Source organism: Ovis aries, chromosome 5, assembly GCF_016772045.2.
Source record: "Ovis aries strain OAR_USU_Benz2616 breed Rambouillet chromosome 5, ARS-UI_Ramb_v3.0, whole genome shotgun sequence".
In the NCBI taxonomy this organism is placed as follows: Eukaryota; Metazoa; Chordata; class Mammalia; order Artiodactyla; family Bovidae; genus Ovis; species Ovis aries.
The window spans coordinates 17,993,165-18,010,616 of NC_056058.1; the positions used below are offsets into that span (position 1 = coordinate 17,993,165).

General features: G+C 60.0%; 3 protein-coding genes across 6 annotated transcripts; 2 read left to right on the forward strand and 1 right to left on the reverse strand.

Moving 5' to 3' along the window:
* Positions 1-24: 24 nt before the first annotated feature.
* On the forward strand, positions 25-7,914 carry MATK (megakaryocyte-associated tyrosine kinase). 3 transcript variants are annotated; one of them, XM_042250156.2, is made up of 14 exons: positions 25-151; positions 589-689; positions 1,295-1,436; positions 1,815-1,928; positions 2,016-2,131; positions 2,220-2,439; positions 2,841-2,934; positions 4,763-4,828; positions 6,069-6,168; positions 6,250-6,334; positions 6,509-6,582; positions 6,697-6,892; positions 7,269-7,355; positions 7,461-7,914. In XM_042250156.2, the coding sequence occupies exons 3-14, from the start codon at positions 1,428-1,430 to the stop codon at positions 7,698-7,700; spliced, it is 1,401 nt and encodes a 466-aa protein (XP_042106090.1). In that variant the 5' UTR covers positions 25-151; positions 589-689; positions 1,295-1,427; the 3' UTR covers positions 7,701-7,914. The 3 variants fall into 3 exon arrangements, with proteins under 3 accessions (XP_042106090.1, XP_027825670.1, XP_060272294.1); XM_027969869.3 differs by having other exon boundaries at positions 1,377-1,436; XM_060416311.1 differs by lacking the exon at positions 589-689 and having other exon boundaries at positions 1,377-1,436.
* Positions 7,915-9,495: 1,581 nt separating this feature from the next.
* On the forward strand, positions 9,496-14,026 carry RAX2 (retina and anterior neural fold homeobox 2). The gene is made up of 2 exons (XM_027969870.3): positions 9,496-11,817; positions 12,428-14,026. The coding sequence occupies exons 1-2, from the start codon at positions 11,602-11,604 to the stop codon at positions 12,764-12,766; spliced, it is 555 nt and encodes a 184-aa protein (XP_027825671.1). The 5' UTR covers positions 9,496-11,601; the 3' UTR covers positions 12,767-14,026.
* A 1,150-nt stretch (positions 14,027-15,176) lies between these two features.
* MRPL54 (mitochondrial ribosomal protein L54) lies at positions 15,177-17,201 on the reverse strand. Of its 2 annotated transcripts, none has more exons than XM_027969872.3 (3): positions 17,071-17,201; positions 16,184-16,349; positions 15,177-15,546 (listed from the first exon to the last, which is right to left on the reverse strand). In XM_027969872.3, the coding sequence occupies exons 1-3, from the start codon at positions 17,186-17,188 to the stop codon at positions 15,414-15,416; spliced, it is 417 nt and encodes a 138-aa protein (XP_027825673.1). In that variant the 5' UTR covers positions 17,189-17,201; the 3' UTR covers positions 15,177-15,413. The 2 variants fall into 2 exon arrangements, with proteins under 2 accessions (XP_027825673.1, XP_027825672.1); XM_027969871.3 differs by having other exon boundaries at positions 16,184-16,352.
* Positions 17,202-17,452: the final 251 nt, after the last annotated feature.

Below are 17,452 nucleotides of genomic sequence, written 5' to 3' on the forward strand. Positions count from 1 at the left end.
CCCCGATTCCAGCCCTTCCCCCCCAAAATGAGGAAACGCAGCAACTTGCTCCAAGTTGTGCAGCCGGGGCCGCCTCGGGGTGCGCAGCCGGCGCGCGGGGGCCCTCCTGGGGGCGGACACGGAGTGCGGCCCAGGGGCGACCCCTGAACAGGTGAGGGCGCCGGAGGGGATAGTGGGGAAAGACCGTAGGACAGTGGGGGGGGCCCCAAGGGCCAGCGGGTAGGGGGATGCTGGGCGAACGAGGGAGGGGCCAGTGTGCGAGCGCCCGCGTCCGGGGCGTGCGGCCGGTACGCGGCTGGGGCGGGTATGGTTGGATGCGCCCAGGAGTCGGGTGGGGTGGTATTTTTGTGGGTGCGGGTATGCGCGTCTGCAACCCCTGGGTGTGTGTATCCGCGCGTCCACGTGGAGGGATGTGCGCGCGTGTCTCTGCGCTGCGTGTGCGCGGCCCTGCGTGTAGCCCTGCGTGCCCGGGTGGCCCAGCGTGTGGCGCCCAGGTGTTCAAGTGTGGGTTGGGGGGGGCGGCACACACGTTTCCGAATGTCTGTGCGTGTGTTCACACGTGAGACGTGTGTGCACAACTGTCTCTAGGAGAAACTGCTTTTGCTTGCATACCCGCGTGCCTGTGTCCACCTGTGTCCAAGCCCTGTGTGTTTCTGTGTGTTCTCGTGTGTACATGGATCAGTATGCGTGTGAGTACACAGAGGGCTGGGGATTTCTAGGGTGGAGACTCACTCCTCCCCACCTGTCCCACTGCTCTCGCCACCTGGTGGGATCCGTGGGGAAAGCAGAGGACAGAAATGCCCCCACCCCAGCAACTGTGCGGGACTTTGTTTCTGTCCTCTGTCCTCGGTTGGGGAGTAGGGGGGAGCGGTGTGGGGGGGAGTCAGATCAGAGACCCAGCCGGCAGCCAGAGGAGCCCAGCAGGGCGGCACTGCCGGGCCTCACCCCCGCCAGGGTCAGAGATTCTTGGGAATGACCTTGAATCATCCTCTGTTTCCTCATGTACCCCTGCCTACTTTACCAGAAAAGAGGAAGAACCAGGCTCCGTTTAGTGGCTCCAAGCGCCCCCAGTGTGGGCTGCTGGGGCCTGAGCCAGCCCCTGGCCACTCACTCTGAGCCTGCCCTGTGCCTCTGTTTCCCTTTGGGGATGACGGCGCAGCCAGGCTCCATGCTAAGGAACTCTCCCAGGGAAAGACCACCTCCCCTAAGGGGCTTGGGGATCCAGCCCTTGGGCCCCCCACAACCCCTGGGGGTTTGGGGGAGCCCGCCCGACTGTCGCCTCCACCTGGTCCAGGCTGGAAGCTATAGTCATGGCCCCTGGGCCCCCAGCCTGGCTTGAATCTTGAGCTCTCCAGCTGGTCTCTGCCCCTCCCCAGGGAAGCCCTCGCTTCCTCCACGCCTGGCACCCCTCACCCATCTCAGCCAGGATGCCGACAGTGAGTACTCCCAACTGGGTGCCTGGGCCTAGGCCCCTCCTCTCCTCCGTCCACAGGGCCTCAGCTCCACGGGGCTGGAGGGTGGGGGTGGGGGGCCATCTGACCCGTGTCCCCTTAGGCAGTGTCCGCAGGTCTTTTTCGGTCACTTGGTGTTTTTTCCCACTCTTTCCTCCCATCTTCTGCCCCGGGGGGTCCCTCTGTTTGTGACTCCGTTTCCCCTACTGGGTGCTCTGCGCACCCCCCACCCCCATCTCCTTTCTCCTGTGGTCTGTTCTGGGTCTCTGCCTCAATACAGTTTTTCTCTCTCTTTTGGGCCCCACCCCCCACCTCCACCATCTCTCTCATGACCCTTTTCCCACTCTCGCCACTACCCCCCAGAGGCGCTGGGCCCCTGGCACCCAGTGCATCACCAAGTGTGAGCACACGCGCCCCAAACCCGGGGAGCTGGCCTTCTGCAAGGGCGACGTGGTCACCATCCTTGAGGCCTGCGAAGTGAGTAGGGGGGAATGTGCTTGGAGAGAGGGGGGTGCTCCTCCAGGAAACATCTCCTCCCACTGACCCCTGGCTCCCTCCCGGCAGAACAAGAGCTGGTACCGTGCCAAGCACCACGCCAGCGGGCAGGAGGGGCTGCTGGCGGCTGGGGCGCTGCGGGAGCGCGAGGCCCTCTCGGCGGACCCCAAGCTCAGCCTCATGCCGTATGTCGTGGGGAAGCGCCCCTGGGACGTGGGTGGGGTCAGCAGGGCCCGGCCAGTCCCACCCAGCCCGCCCTTCCACCGGCCGCAGGTGGTTCCACGGGAAGATCTCGGGCCAGGAGGCGGTGCAGCAGCTGCAGCCGCCCGAGGACGGGCTGTTCTTGGTGCGGGAGTCCGCGCGGCACCCGGGTGACTACGTGCTGTGCGTGAGCTTCGGCAGCGACGTCATCCACTACCGCGTGCTGCACCGCGACGGCCGCCTGACCATCGACGAGGAGGCCTGCTTCTGCAACCTCATGGCTATGGTGGAGGTGCGGCCGCCCAGGCCTCCGGTGTAGAGATGTTGGCGGCCAGGCTTCAGCCTGTCCCAGCAGCTGGGGAGACATGGGACCCCCCCAGAGGCTCATGCTCCCCAGTGTGGACAAGGAGGCGCTGGTCCCTGGACCACCGACCACAGTTCCCCCACTCCGACCCATCTCCAGGGATACCCAGGAACCTCCAGTTTGACACCAGTCCCAAGACACACACCCCCATCCTCCTGTTTCCATGGAAACCAGCCTAGAGAGTCCTGTGGGAACCCACCCCCTCTCTTCCTCTTCAGCGCCCGCCCACCCCTCTGGAGAACCCCCTGGGAAGGGGATGGGAGGCAGGGGCTCCCCGGATGTGGGGGGTCACACTCACGGCTGCCTCTGCCCTGCCCCACCCCCTGCAGTATTATAGCAAGGACCAAGGGGCCATCTGCACGAAGCTCGTGAGACCGAAGAGAAAGCAAGGCACCAAGTCGGCGGAGGAGGAGCTGGCCAAGGGTAGGGGGCCCCCCCCCACCGCCCTTCCCGCCTGAGTCGGCCTGGCCTGGGGAGGCAGGGCACATGGCCAAGGCTGCCTCACCTGAGTAGGTCACAGTGCCAGGCTCTGCAGGCGGAAGACCTGGGTGCCCTTGGGCTGGGTGGGGCATGCCTGCACACACCCATCAGCACACTAGCCATCTATTTCCCACACCAGCTGCTCCCCTTGTTTCATTATCCTTCACCTGAGTCAGAAACCCTGGGCAGATCCTTGATGCCACCCCGCCCCCAGCCCCCCGCCCTCCCACAACCCCTCCATGGCCAAGTTCTATTAACACTAGTTTAAATCTGGCCCCTCCCTGTCTGAGTGCCCCCACCCTGGCCCAGCCTTGGACCTTCCCATCAGACCACCTCCTTCCTGAGCGGGGAGTCCCCCTTCCTCCCAAACCCTGTGGCCTCGGAGGCAACTTTCTACGTGAAAATCCACCCACATCACTCCAGTGTCTAAAGAGGGGAGGCCAGGCAGCTCCACTGCCTTCTAGAACCTTCCCTTGTGGCTAAGCTATCTTTCCTGCTTCAGCTACGAGGCCCTTCTTTTCCACATGCCCCTGGGGTTGTGTGACTCTGCGCTTACCCTCATGCCTCCGGACTGTTGTGCATTCTGTTCCCCTCACCTGAAATGCTTTTGCCGCCCTTGAGTAGTGAGATCTCCCACATTTAGAGCAAGCGCACCCTGCCCTGGCCACCCCTCTTTGAACCTGGTGATCGTGGCTGTCTTCTTGGAAATGTCTTGGGGGTGACACCCAGGTGGAGGCTGGTGTCACTGTGCCTGGTCATATCCAAGGGCTGATGATTTTAAGAGGGGATTTGTTGGGGAAGAGGAGGAGACCTGCAGAGCCCGTCAGAGGACAATGCAAGGGGCGGGAAAACACAGGTGTGCTTGGCAGAAAGATCAGGGAGGCTAGGACAAAGATGATGACTTAAAATATTTATTTGTATTTGACTGTGCTGGGTCTTACTTACCACCTATAGTGTGTTATTCACTCAGTCGTGTCCGACTCTTTGCAACCACATGGACGGGCATTCTCCAGGCAAGAATACTGGAGTGGGTTGCCATTCCCTTCTCCAGGGGATCTTCTCGACCCAGGGATCGAATCTGGGTCTCCTGCATTGCGGGCAGATTCTTTAGCATCTGAGCTACAGGGAAGCTCTTCACTTACCACCTTTCCTGATGGTAAAGAATGGACAGAGGAACCTGGAGGGCTACCATCCATGGGATCGCAGAGAGTCGGATACAGCTGAGTGATTCACACCCCTTGGGCCCTTGCACACTTCTGTTTTATTATTATTTGTATTTTGGCTGTGCAGCCTTTCAGGTCTTACTTCTGGCACATGGGATCTAGTTCCCTGCCCAGGGATCGAACCCGAGCCCCCTGCATTAGGAGCATGGAATCTCAGCCACTGGACCACTGGGGAAGTCCCAAGATGACGACTTAGAGTGCTGGAATATTCTAAGAATGTTCCAGAACCTTAACCAGAAGTTCTGGAAACTTTCCCAGTATCTGTTGTATATTTCGGTCTGTGTATCCCTGGTGGAGAGAGGAGGGAAAGCACGGTAAAGGAAGATTCTGCAGGGTCCTTGGAAGGACACAGTCTCCAGGTAGAAGAGAAAAGGGCCCTGACTGGTGGGCCCTGTTGCTTTCACCACCACTCCCAGCCCCTATAACTGGTGCCAGGAGTGTGGTGCCTCAGACGTGGCCGTGGCCACTGCTGTGGGAGACCAGACAGGGCCTGGCCTCCTGTCAGGTGGAGCCACCGGCCGCCCTCTCACTGGGTCTCCCCTCTACAGCCGGCTGGTTACTGAACCTGCAGCATTTGACGTTGGGAGCGCAGATCGGAGAGGGAGAGTTTGGAGGTGAGCAGGGGACCTAGTAGGGGCTGGGGGAAGGGGGGCTCCCAGAGATGAATTGACACCCACGTTTGATACCTACTTTCCATGCGACTGAAGCCACATGGGCCCCTCTCTACGGAAGGAGGTTCATGACAGCCAGGAGGAGGAGAGAGGTGGTGAGGGCAGGTACCCAGTAGGCGTGAGTGAGTCCTTCACACCCCCTGGACCCTTGCACACTTCTGTTTTATTATTATTTGTATATTGGCTGTGCAGCCTGTAGGATCTTAGCTTCCCGACCAGGGATTGAACCTGCATTGGTAGTGCAGAGTCTTAACCACTGGACCACCAAGGAAGTCCCAAATGTTTAAAATGTATGTGTTGTTATTATTATTTGGCCATTCTGCACAGCTTGTGGGATCTTAGTTCCCCATCCAGGGGTTGGACCCTTGCCCTCAGCAGCGAAATCTCAGAGTCCTAGCCACTGGACCACCAGGGAAGTCCCAGGACCCTCTGTGTCGAGGCCACAGCCTGAGGTTATTATCCTGGGAGGTCCCAGGGCTTGCATCAGGACCTTCTCTGGAAAGGGCTGGCGTTCACTTGTTTTCTGTCACGTCTGCTCAGCTCTGCCCTTGATACAGGAAAGCAGCCACAGGCCACAGGGAGACAAACAGCCAAGGCCACGTGCCAATAAAACTGTATTTATGGACACTGAAATTGAATTTTGTATCATTTTCATGTCATGGAATAGTCTTCTTTTGATTTTTTTTTTTTCCCCAACCATTTAAAAATGTAAAAACCCATTCTGAGCTTGCAGGCCTTGCCAAAACCCTTGAGGGGACTAGATTGGGTTCAAGGGCTGCAGTTTGCAGACCCCTGGCTTAGGTGATTATCTTTGCTCTGGGGTCTGGAGCCTGTTGGCTTCCCAGGTGGCTCAGTGGTAAAGAACCCACCTGCCAATGTAAGAGACATGGGTTTGATCCCTGCATCTGGAAGATCCCTTGGAGGAGGAAATGGCAACCCACTCCAGTATTCTTGCCTGGAGACTCCCGTGGACAGAGGAGCATGGTGAGCTATAGTCCATGGGGTCGCACAGAGTCAGACACGACTGAGCAGCTGAACAGCTGGAGCCTACTGGGAGGGGTTACCAGGCCTGGGGACCCGCCACGGCACTGGCCTCTTCCACGGTTCATGCGAGTGGGAATGTGCATGTCTGTCTTGTCTCTGTGGGGTCCTGAGCCCCTTCCCACCCCTGCCTGCCCCTCAGCTGTCCTGCAGGGTGAGTACCTGGGGCAGAAGGTGGCCGTGAAGAATATCAAATGTGACGTAACAGCCCAGGCCTTCCTGGATGAGACAGCGGTCATGACGTGAGTCCTGGGTGTGGCAGGGGAGGGCGCCCTAGGGCCAGGGTCCCACCCCACCTTCACCCCATACCTACCTGCCCCCAGGAAGGTGCAGCATAAGAACCTGGTGCGTCTACTGGGTGTGATCCTACATCAGGGCCTCTACATCGTCATGGAGCACGTGAGCAAGGTGGGGCAGGACCCAAGGGTGGGGGTGGGGGGGTGGCAGCAGGGGTCAGGTGGGAGTGGGGCAGGACCTGAGGGTGGGGGTTAGGAGTAGGGCAGCACCAAGGGTCAGGTAGGGTGCTGGTGGGGTGGCTGAGCAGCCTCCAACACTCCTAGACCCTGCCCTCATCCCCCACAGGGTAACTTGGTGAATTTTCTACGGACGCGGGGCCGGGCGCTTGTGAACACCCCGCAGCTCCTGCAGTTTTCCCTGTGAGTGGGGCTCCAGGGGGTGGCAGGGAAGTTGAGGCACGGAGCAGGGAGGAGCCTGGCCTCGGGAGTCTGGCCCGGGCGTCCCAGCCCCTCGCCCGGTGCCCCCTCCCCCAGGCACGTGGCCGAGGGCATGGAATACCTGGAGAGCAAGAAGCTGGTGCACCGCGATCTGGCTGCTCGCAACATCCTCGTCTCGGAGGACCTGGTGGCCAAGGTCAGCGACTTCGGCTTGGCTAAAGCCGAGCGGAAGGGGCTGGACTCCAGCCGGCTGCCCGTCAAGTGGACAGCACCCGAGGCTCTCAAGCATGGGGTGAGTCCGCCTTACCCCCAGGGCCCTGGGAACCCTAGTTCCACTATGAGCCCCTGGGCGTGTCTCTGGCCTCTGAACTTCCAAAGGAATGGCTCCACCTCCCCTGTAAGCCCTTGGCCGCTAATTGTTCCTTTTAGCCCTTCTCTGAGCCTTTGTCTCCTTGTTTCTGCAACAGTCTTGGGCTCAGAGAGGGAGAGCAAGAAACACCTTGTTTTGGCACTGAATCTGGGTTGAGGGGTTGGAGGATTCAGGGGCAGGAGTCTATTGGGAGGAGACTACAGAGTGAAGGTCAACCCAGGGGGACTTTCTGGAGGAAGCAGGGGCTGGAGCAGAAGCCCTGAAGAGGTCCCTCTCATCCTGATCTCGGGCCCCACAGAAGTTCTCCAGCAAGTCGGATGTCTGGAGCTTTGGGGTACTGCTATGGGAGGTCTTCTCATACGGCCGGGCTCCATACCCCAAGATGGTGAGCAGGGTCCGGGGGCCGAGCGGGGAGGTGCTGGGTCCCCTGCCGGTCTAGGGGGTCGTGATCCTGACCCCCAGCCCACACTGGAGTGGCCTCTGCCCGCAGTCACTGAAGGAGGTGTCAGAGGCCGTGGAGAAGGGGTACCGCATGGAGCCCCCCGAAGGCTGCCCTGGGTCCATCCATGCCCTCATGGGCAGCTGCTGGGAGGCTGAACCCACTCGCCGGCCTCCCTTCCGCAAACTGGCTGAGAAGCTGGCCCGGGAGCTACGCAGCGCAGGTGCTTCAGCCCCCAATGGGGGGCAGGACACGGACGGTCCCGCCCTGCCCCGCAGCCAGGAGCCCTGACCCTGCCCGAGGGGCTTCGGGCCCCAGAGGACTGAGAGAGTGGGGGGCTCAGGGTGGGGATGCGGACCAGGCCTGAAGAGGGGCAGGGCCGGTGAGCTACCTGCCCGGCTCTCACCACGGGGGCAGGCCCAGGGCGGGCGCTCCAGGAAGCCCATGGGCACCTTGACCCCAGGAAGCGAACGATTAGCCCCTGGATAAAGACTGGTTCCAAGAACTGGGTGTCTGAGTGTCTCTCTGCTGCCCCTTGTGTCCGCTCTGGGGCCCATCACTCAGCCTGGGGGCCATCTGCCTGCCCACTGGTCTGCCCACTGAGGGGGCCACCTGGCTGGGAGCTTGCTGCCCCTGAGGGCACATGTTTTCTTGGGTATGTCAGCCAGGGGACCCTCCAGGCCAGGGTCACAGCCACCTGAGGACCCACTTGCCATCACCTGCAGGGCCCCCGTCTCCTGCTGTAGCCCTCAGGGTCCCGGGTGCAGAGGACCATGGGAGGGTTCCAGGGGCCGTGGAGGTCTGAGCCCCCTGTGCTGGCACCCTCTCCTACCTCTGCCTTTCCCCTGAGGGCAGATGGAAGCCCGGAGCGGGGAGGGGGCTGCGAGGGCAGCAGCGTCCCCTCCTGGGGCGCTCCAGGGTGGTTATGTCCTCCACCTGTCACCCCCCCAACAGCCTCACCCAGTGACTCCGGGGAACACTTGCTGGGAAAAGCCAGCCGCACAACCTGTCCCAGGGCCCTGTCCATTCTCCAGCGGGGGCTCCTGGCTTGCACCCCCAGGTTCAAATCCTGACTCCACCACTCTGTGGCCCGGGCTCACCGTGACCCAGCACCTCAAACTGAGGGCGTGTCTGGGATGGGGGTGTTGGTGCTAAACCCGGGGTGTCCCAGGGAAACTGCGGCAGGGGGGGTGGTCTCCCTCCCTGCCCTACCCCTGCAGCCTCCTCTGTGATCAGGCGTCTTCCAGGGGAGCCATGAGGACCCCGAGGGCTGAGTGCACACAGCTGGTGCTCAGCTGTTACCGTGACTGTCAACCACCCCTACTCCGATGAAACTCCCAGATGCTACAAGGTTGTCTGGGAGGAGTGTCTGGCCTGTGGGTTGTGGCCCCCACCCCAGGAACCCCTGAGCTAGTGTAGGAACCCCAGGCCACGGCATGGCCTCCCACCTCCACTGGCCCACCTCTGCCTGAGTTGAGCTGTTCATACGTCTCAAGGTCACACTGGCCTCCTGCAATTACCCCCCTCCCGGAACCCCACCCACCCTCTGGCCTCAGTTTCCCCACCAGCACCTGAAGGGGGTTAGTAATTCTTCCTGGGGGAGAAATGCAGGGTGGGAGTCCAGAGAGGCTGAGAGTGGCCTGTCCACCTCCCCTACCGACCCAATCCAGCTGGAGAAGGCCGCCTGTCACCGTGGCCCCACGCCACCCTGCCCACCCCTAATCCAGCCCTCTAAGCTGACACAGCGTCTGGGCCTGCAGCTGCTGGCTAAGTCGCCAAAGCGCCCCCCCTCGCCCCTGCGCCTAACACCCAGATCCCTCCTGTACCTCTTAACCCACTGGGGCCAATTAGCTAATTGGGGGCTGAGAACAGAGCAGCTCATTAGCGTTTTAAAGTGATGAAGCAATTAGGGGGATTACCTCCCCCCACCCCCACTCCCCGTCTCCTGAGGCCTGGCTCCCCCTGCCGCAATGCCCCAGCCCATCTCAAAGACGGGGCCACTGAGGCCTGGAGGGGCCTCACTCACTGCCCCTCCAGCCTGGACTCAGAGCTCCTGGAACCTCCCTGTCCGGCTGACTGCTTGGGTGCTAAGCCCCCTGCCCACCCAGACCCCCTCCTCCTCTGAGGTCATTCGCCCCTGCCAGCACTCCAGGGCCTGCGCCTCAGTGCTGTGAGTGTCCGACTGGGCACACATGCCCGTGTGAGCACCCGCCTCCCTATCTCTGCGTGCGTCTCCCCCTACAAAGCCAACATTCTGAAGGACTTGGCTCTGCTTCCTCTTGCGCTCACTCTCTGGTCCATCCACAGGCCTGGGTCTCCAGCCTCACTCCACTGAGACAACCCACCTCCCTCCATCCCTCCCGTCCTCCTCCTGGGCCTCATTTTGCCCCCTGTCACGCCCAGGGCCCCTCCTGTTTTCAGGGCACCCCCTGCCAAAGCACCCCCAAGCTCCTTGGATTGGGCAGGGGGTTGAACATCCAGTCTCAGGGTATCACCAAGGTTCTACTTGGCTCTCAGGCCACCGCTGGAGGGACAGTCCCATCACCCACTTGTCCCCAGACAGGGGCTGGGTTCACCAGTCTTCTTCCCTCCTCAGACTTTCTCTCCCCAGAACTTTAAAAAATATTTTTATGTATTTGGCTGCACTGGGCCTTAGTTGAGACATATAGGATCTGGTTCCCTGACCAGGGATCCAACCCAGGCTCCCTGCACTGGGATTGCAGAGTCTTAGCCACTGGACACCAGGGAAGGCCCCCGTCCCCCGAGAATTGCTCTCCTGTCCCCCTCCCCCCAGATCTAGCCCTGACCAGGCCTCTAGCCTCCCCCTGGCCTCCCATCTTGCCCACAATCCTCATCCAAAGTGCCACCTGTGCCCCCTCACGCTCAACCTTCCATGGCACCTCAGTACCCCTTTCACACCCAGTTGTGTCCAGAATTTACACCCTTGCACTCCATCTCCTATTCTGCTTACCTTCCTTAAAAGAACCACCTTTCCTCTCCTGCTTGAGTTTTCCCTCCAGTTTTCTGACTACCTGACATGCTGTATTTTACTTACATAGTTACGGATTATCAGTCTCCCCCACCAGGATGCCAGCTCCGAGAAGTGTGTCTGTGTTTTTTTGTTCCCTGCTGTGAACAGTACCTAGTATACAGTAAGCGCAAATGTTTATTGTGCTTAAATGTTTTTTGAGTGACTGAAAAGTGAGCTTCTATTCATACCTCAAAACACAGCTAAAATGCCCCATACTCCTTTGCCCTGGACAGTGCCCAGGGGAACCAACTGGAATTACCTTCACCTCTGGGGATCTCAGCTTCCCCAACTCCCCTTAACATCTGTGAATATGAGAGGTTCTTTCTCTCACTCCAGATGATAACGAAAGGGGTTAACAGTGGCTAACTTAGTGAGTGCTCACTAAGCACTCACTGTTGGCCAATCACTGTGTATCTTTCCATCAGTGTACTCTTTCATCAGCTCACTGAGTCCCTGTGAGAGTCCCATGGAGTAGGAATTCCTGTTGCTGCCATTTTACAGCTGGGGAAACTGAGGCCCGGGAAGGGGAGGCTCTTGTTTATGTTCTAGAGCAAGGTGTGTCCTGCTGCCTGGCACTCCCTCTGTGGCTCAGAGCTACCAGCGCCTGGGCGGGCGGGGCCCCCTCAATTAATCACCTCGCTAATCCTCCTCCCCGCCCGACCCTAACCCCCTCGGGTCTGGCGAGGCCAGGCCAGCGGCAGACAGCGCTGGGCCCACGGGGGGCTGTTGGAGGGGCTGCCAGGAGCAGTGAGCACTGGGCAGGTGGGCACAGGTGGGCCTGGGTGGGAGGCAGGAGCACAGCCAGGCCCCCAGGGCAGAGAGCTGAGGGGCGAGGAAACGTTCCTTAGGGCAGTGTCCCAGCTCTGCCTTCCTGGGTCACAGAGACAGAGGGGGAGCCAGGGAGCTGCAGAAGGAAAGAGAAATAGAGGCAGAGGCATAGGAAATACTCAGAGAGAAGGGAGTGGAGGCAGGGAGGCCGTCTGAGACGCACGGAGAGGCAGGCGGAATGCAGGGCCCAGTGGAGGGAGAAGCCCCTCCATATCTGACCCCAGATCCAGCAAGGGGTGGGGGGCGACCCCGCCCTCCCCAGCCACTGTCCCTCCCCGGTCTCACTGCCATCTGTCCTGCTGCCTTCCGGCCAGGTGGGGGCAAGGAGGAGCCATGTTCCTGAGCCCAGGTGAGGGGCCGGCGGCTGAGGGCGGGGGGCCGGGGCCTGGAGAGGAGGCCCCCAAGAAGAAGCACCGGAGGAACCGCACAACCTTTACCACGTACCAGTTGCACCAGCTGGAGCGGGCGTTCGAGGCCTCCCACTACCCAGATGTTTACAGCCGCGAGGAGCTGGCAGCCAAGGTGCACCTGCCCGAGGTGCGCGTGCAGGTGAGGGCACCCCAACCACCCTCGGAGGCAGCCGGCGCTGGGCGGACCCTCCCAGGGCAAAGCAAGGCTTCCCAGGGGAGGGGATGTGGCACTGGAGCCTTGACATTTGAGTAGGAGTGTGCCAGCCAGAAAGGAGAAAGGGCATTTTTCTAGGCATCCAGAACTATGAGTGCAAAGATGTGCAGGAGTTAAACTGGAGGCATTTCTACTGAGCTAGGTGTTGAGGCAGGTGGAAGGGGAGGCAGAGAAAGCTGGTGAAGCCCCTCAAATGCCAAACTCAGTGGCTGGAACTTCTTGCTGACAGCCAAGGTAGGCCAGGGAGGAGGCTGAGGAGCCTGAGGGGGGCCTGGGCAAAGGGAAAGGCAAGGAGAACCTGGACTCTGAAGACTTCGGGACTGAACTAATGGGGGCCAAGAGGCAAGGATCTTGCTCTCAGAACAGCCATCTCCTCGGGGTAGGTAACAATGTATGTTGGGATTGCAAGGGGTAGGAATCAGGTCAGACAGCAGGCAGAACCCTGAGGGGCTGGGAGGCCCAGGGAGGGAAAGCAGCCTTGCCTGGCGCCCACGAGCCGCCTCTGACTTGGGAGCACCTCTCTTGCCACCTCTAGGTGTGGTTCCAGAACCGCCGGGCCAAGTGGCGCCGCCAGGAGCGTCTGGAGTCAGGCTCCGGAGCCGTGGCAGCCCCAAGACTCCCTGAGGCCCCAGCACTGCCCTTTGCCCGCCCTCCCACCATGCCACTGTCCCTGGAGCCCTGGCTGGGCCCAGGGCCCCCAGCTGTGCCAGCCCTCCCGCGCCTCCTGGGCTCGGGCCCAGGGTTGCAGGGCTCCTTTGGGCCCCATGCCTTCAGTCCAGCCTTCATGGACGGCTTCACCCTGGAGGAGGGTTCCCTGCGGCTGCTGGCCAAGGAGCACGTGCAGGCTCTGGACAGGGCCTGGCCATCGGCCTGAGCCTGGTGCCTGCCCAGCCCCTCCTGCTCAGCCTGTCCATGGCCATCCACACCAAGTCCCCCACCCACCACCACCTACCCCTGCCTTGCAGCGTTAACTGGCACTGACTTCAAGGTGGCAGCCAGAGGCGCCCAGCCAGGGTGGGCGTCCCTGGCCTGGTCTCCAGGAAGCTGGTGCCCCTGTCTCCCCATCTGTCAAATGGGCCTGTGTGGGGTAGGTTCTGAGGTTCTTAAGGCTCTAAGGCTGTAACCAGGAGCAACAGGGATGTTAATTCTGAGTTGATGATTCTAAATCCTCCTGCCTGCTTCTAATTGTTCGACAGCAGGGCCGCCCTGAGAGATAACAAGTAATAGCTGCAGCAATTCACATTCAACTGCCCCCTTTCACTGTGTGCTCCCAACGTGCCCATCACTTTACCCCAAGGTGGCATGGCCATCAGCCCCATGTTACAGGGGAAGAAACTGAGGCCCAGAGAAGGATAGCCAGTTTCCTCAGGCCACAGAGCCAGTAGAGGGTGGAGCTCTTTTTAAGCTCATTGCCTGACTCCATCACCCCAGGCACCTAGGACCCAGGCTGGGCGCTAACAGGGCACTCACAGGTAGAAGCAGCTGACACTGGGTGAACAGTCGATCTTCGCTCCCCCCAGTTATCAGAGCGTGACTTGTCTCGCCATCAACCACAGGCCCCATCACATCTCCCAGCCCACGAGGCAGGGCTGGAGCCCTGGTAGCGAGACAAGCGTTCCTTCTGTCCAACCACGTGCCCCCAGGGCTCACAAAGGCATGATGGCCACCCTTGCCGGGGTTCAGCTGGGCTCCAGGACATGGAGGCTGGCTGGGCTGGGGGTGTGTGGCCCAAGTGCCCACATGTCAGGGCACCTCCCTGTGGGACGGAATGAGTCAGGACAGGAGAGCGTATGGTGGGGGGAACATGGCAGCACCCCACTCGCTCCAGGCTCTGGCCAGGAAGTGACCACAGGTGCCAGGAAATTCCAGAAATGTCGCTTCCAGGCCGCTCTCAGCTGGCCTGCTCACCTCCCACCTCAGAGGGCACCTCACGTGAACCCCAACGGCCTCTGTGTTGTTTATGCCGTGGCAGCGAGGCCAACCATCCCCCCAATCATTCATCCACCCGTTCCAACTCACAGCGAGGACACAACAGTGAACAAAGCAGAGAAAAACCCCTGCCCTCCTGGAGCTACCACTCCAGTGGGAGAGACCAGAGCCCTAACTTAAAAAATAAACAAAACGTGCAACAGCTGCTGGTGGTGAAGTGCTTGGGAGAAAAACAAAGCCAGGAAGGGCAGTCGGGAGCGTGTGGCAGGGCTGCAGTTTAATAGGGTGGTCGGCACCATCAGAGTCAAGGTCTGGAGGTAAAGAGGGAGCCCTGAGGACGTGGTGGGGCCGGGGAGAGACCCGGGCAGAGGGCCCAGGGGGCACCACGACTGCAGTGTTGGAGGAGCAGCCAGGAAGCCTGTGGCCATTACAACTTCAGTTTTCACTCTGAGAGCTGTGGGGACCCGCGCAGGAGGGTTGGGATGATGCGCGTGCCCAGCACAGGCTGCAGGAGGGCAGGTGAGCGGTAATCCGCTTGGTAGAGTCCTCTAAGAGGATGAAGGCTGTTTCCCTGGGACCAGACAGAATTAGCCTCAGAGATCCTGTCCCGCCTCACCCGCCCAGCTCTGGAGGAGTTTGGAGGGTGAGAGAGCCCTGGTCCAGCCCCCTAAGCAGTGTATGCCACCCCAAACCCAGGTACCTACCCAGGAGAGGGCATGGCTGTACCACTGGGAGTGGGCCCTGGCACCTTGTGTGTCCTTCAGCCTCCTCTAAGCTGGTGGGGACCAGTGGGGGGTGGACAGGATGGTGGGTAGGCTGGCCAACAAAGATAACCCCTGTGACCCTGGCAGAAAGGAAAAAGAAGTCCCTTCCCTCTGGCTGGGTTTGCTGAACTGGGTATGGGATGTCAGTCAGAAGTCCTGGAGCCACCCCTACCCAAGGGATAAAAGGACCTACCCACTGAGATGGAGAGCACCTCACAGCTGAATACTGAAGCACCTGGATCCAGCCATGCCTAGCCCTGGACATTTCCATTCCTGAAGCTCAAGAAGACTCTCTTCTGCTCTGGATGATGCGCCTCGGGTATGAGTCCAAGTCCACTGCAATCCAGGGAAGCTTGGCTCAAAAACTCTGCCCCTCGAGGACAGAGGTTGGGGCCTCTTGGGCAATGCTAGGAATTCCAGGAATCAGAGTGAGAAGCTCAACGAGGCTGGGAGGTGAACATGGACCTGCAGATGCCCAGCAATCACCGAGGGTGGAGGCTGGGCCATGGAACCACTGGGTCTGAGGTGCCCACCTCCCCAATGCCTGTCCCAAGTCCCTCCTGACCCCAATATCACAGGACACTCAGCGGCTTCCGGGACCTGCCGACAACTGCCCCCAGAAGGCTTTATTGGCCCCCAGGCCCCTGATTCAGTCTCACTGTGGGGGCAATTCTCTTCGTTCTCAGAGACGTCTGTTTCTCCAGAATATAAAAAGTCCTGGGGGCAGGCTGGGGGAGGTACCAACTCCCAGTCAGCCCCCAGTCTGTCCTGTCTCCTCCAGGTCCTTGGAGGGTCAGGGTCCTTTTAGAGAGCTCTGGCCCTCCCCCGCTAGAACTTCTGGTTCTTGCTCAGCCGGTTGTGGCGCCAGATGTTGTGTTTCCGGAGCAGCCGCCAGTACTCCCGGGTCTCCGGGTCCAGGTCCTCCAGCTTCTTGGGGGGGCCCACGTTCATCTGGAACAGCCTGATGGGAAGCGGGCAGAAGTCGGGGTTACAGAGCAGCCCCCTTCCCCACGGCTCCCCGACCCCATCCCAGACACCTTGGGCACAGGCTGCAGCAGTACCGGGTCCCTTGGTGGCCAGCTGACCTCAGGGTAGTCCCTCCCCACCATGAGCCAGCTCCTGGGCTGTGGAACAGGGGGCGCCCCCATCCCAGTGGCCCTGGGATCTGAAGTAGGCGCGTGCCAAGCCTTCTGCCTCCTGGCCATTGTCTGGGCTGCACTGCCCGCCTGCAAGGCCCCCACCCCCTCGCTGAACCTTTCTAAACCTTAACCAGCTTGAAGGATGGGTGCATGGTGATGGCTTCCCCATCCTGCCACTGCTCACAGAGCCAAGAGCGGAATTCCCCCTGCAACCCCCGACAGCCAGGCTTCACCAGGCTCCTGCCTGTCTCCCCCTACCCTCCACCTTGCTCCTTGCTATCCACTGTACAGACCAGGTGCAGTTCTGCGCAGGGCCTTTGCACTGGCTGTTCCCACCTGCCTCTGAAGCTCTGGCCATCCACTCAGGTCTTAACTTACCCCCCAACTCCCCAGGGAAGCCCTCCTGAAATCTCAGATGGGATCCGCAGGGCCCTCCTCACCCAGTCCTGACCCACTCACCACTCAGGGTACTCAGAATCCGGCTTCAGGACCACATCCTGGCCCTCCTTGTAGATGTTGACACCCATGGCGTGCGTGGTGAGCTGGACTGGGTCTGTACACACCTCGGGGTCCTTCAGGGTCTCTCCCACCGCAGCACCTTTGCCGCCTTTGCCCCCCTTAAAAACTGCTGTGGGGGAGAGTCATGTCAGCCCAGCTACACCCTCGGGAGGCCTGCCTTCCCTTTCTGCCCCAGCTGTACCCCGTGTACTGTTCTCAAAATGATTTTAACTGGGACACGGGCACTGCATTAAATGACATTGATATTCATGGGCACTACATTAAATGACACTGCTATTCACTGCTATGGTAACTAAGTTCACTCCTTTTCAATTCCATTTTCATTCCTTCTATTTATCTCACGAAGAAAATGTCCGCCGGCTGTCGTGTGTCTAAAACCTCACGTTTGGTTTGCCAAGTCCCTCCTTTCAACAAGGGAGATCAGGCAAGGCTGCATCCGGAAAAAAATTAAATCTTGTTTTGGCTTTAATAGTTAGATGCCCATATGGTCCGAATTTCCGGTGGTAATTTGCTAGGGACCCAAGTTCCAGTTCTCCACCTAACCACTACACACACACCCACACCCACCCACCCACCCACCCACCCACACCCCCGCACCCACACCCCCCCAACCACCCACCCCCGCACCCACACCCACACCCCCCCCCAACGTAGTGCCTGAGAGCCCACCTTCAGATACCTCACACTGCGCCTGCGCAAAAGCCGAGCTTAGCTGCCTCTACGCTTGCGCGCTCGTACTAGGACGCGCCTCCCGACTAGCGCTTGCGCACTACGAACTCCCCAATGTCCCTACCGTTCCCATTTTGTTCTCTCTTAAGCCAGCTCACCCGGTCTCTTGGCATAATCGCGTACATGTAGTCTTACAAAACCCGCGGGGTCCGGAAGCTCCCAGGCCCGCCAGCCGGCCCAGCTCCGGGTAGCACCGATGAGGCGTCTAGCCGCCATGACGTATGCTGGCAACGTGCACGTGCACGTTTCCGGAAGACGTCAGCGATCGAGGGGTTGGGAGTTGTAGGCCCCTAGAGATTTATGGGAAATGTAGTAATCCAGCGGTAGGCATATCTTTATTGTGATTTCTTTAAACTTTTATAGCTGTCCCTAGTTATGGGAAGAAGCGACTTTCAAAGGATGTTTCATTGACCTCTTGCCCTCCAGTTATTATCACTTACTTTGAGTATCACACTTTTATACATTCCTGATTGTATTCAA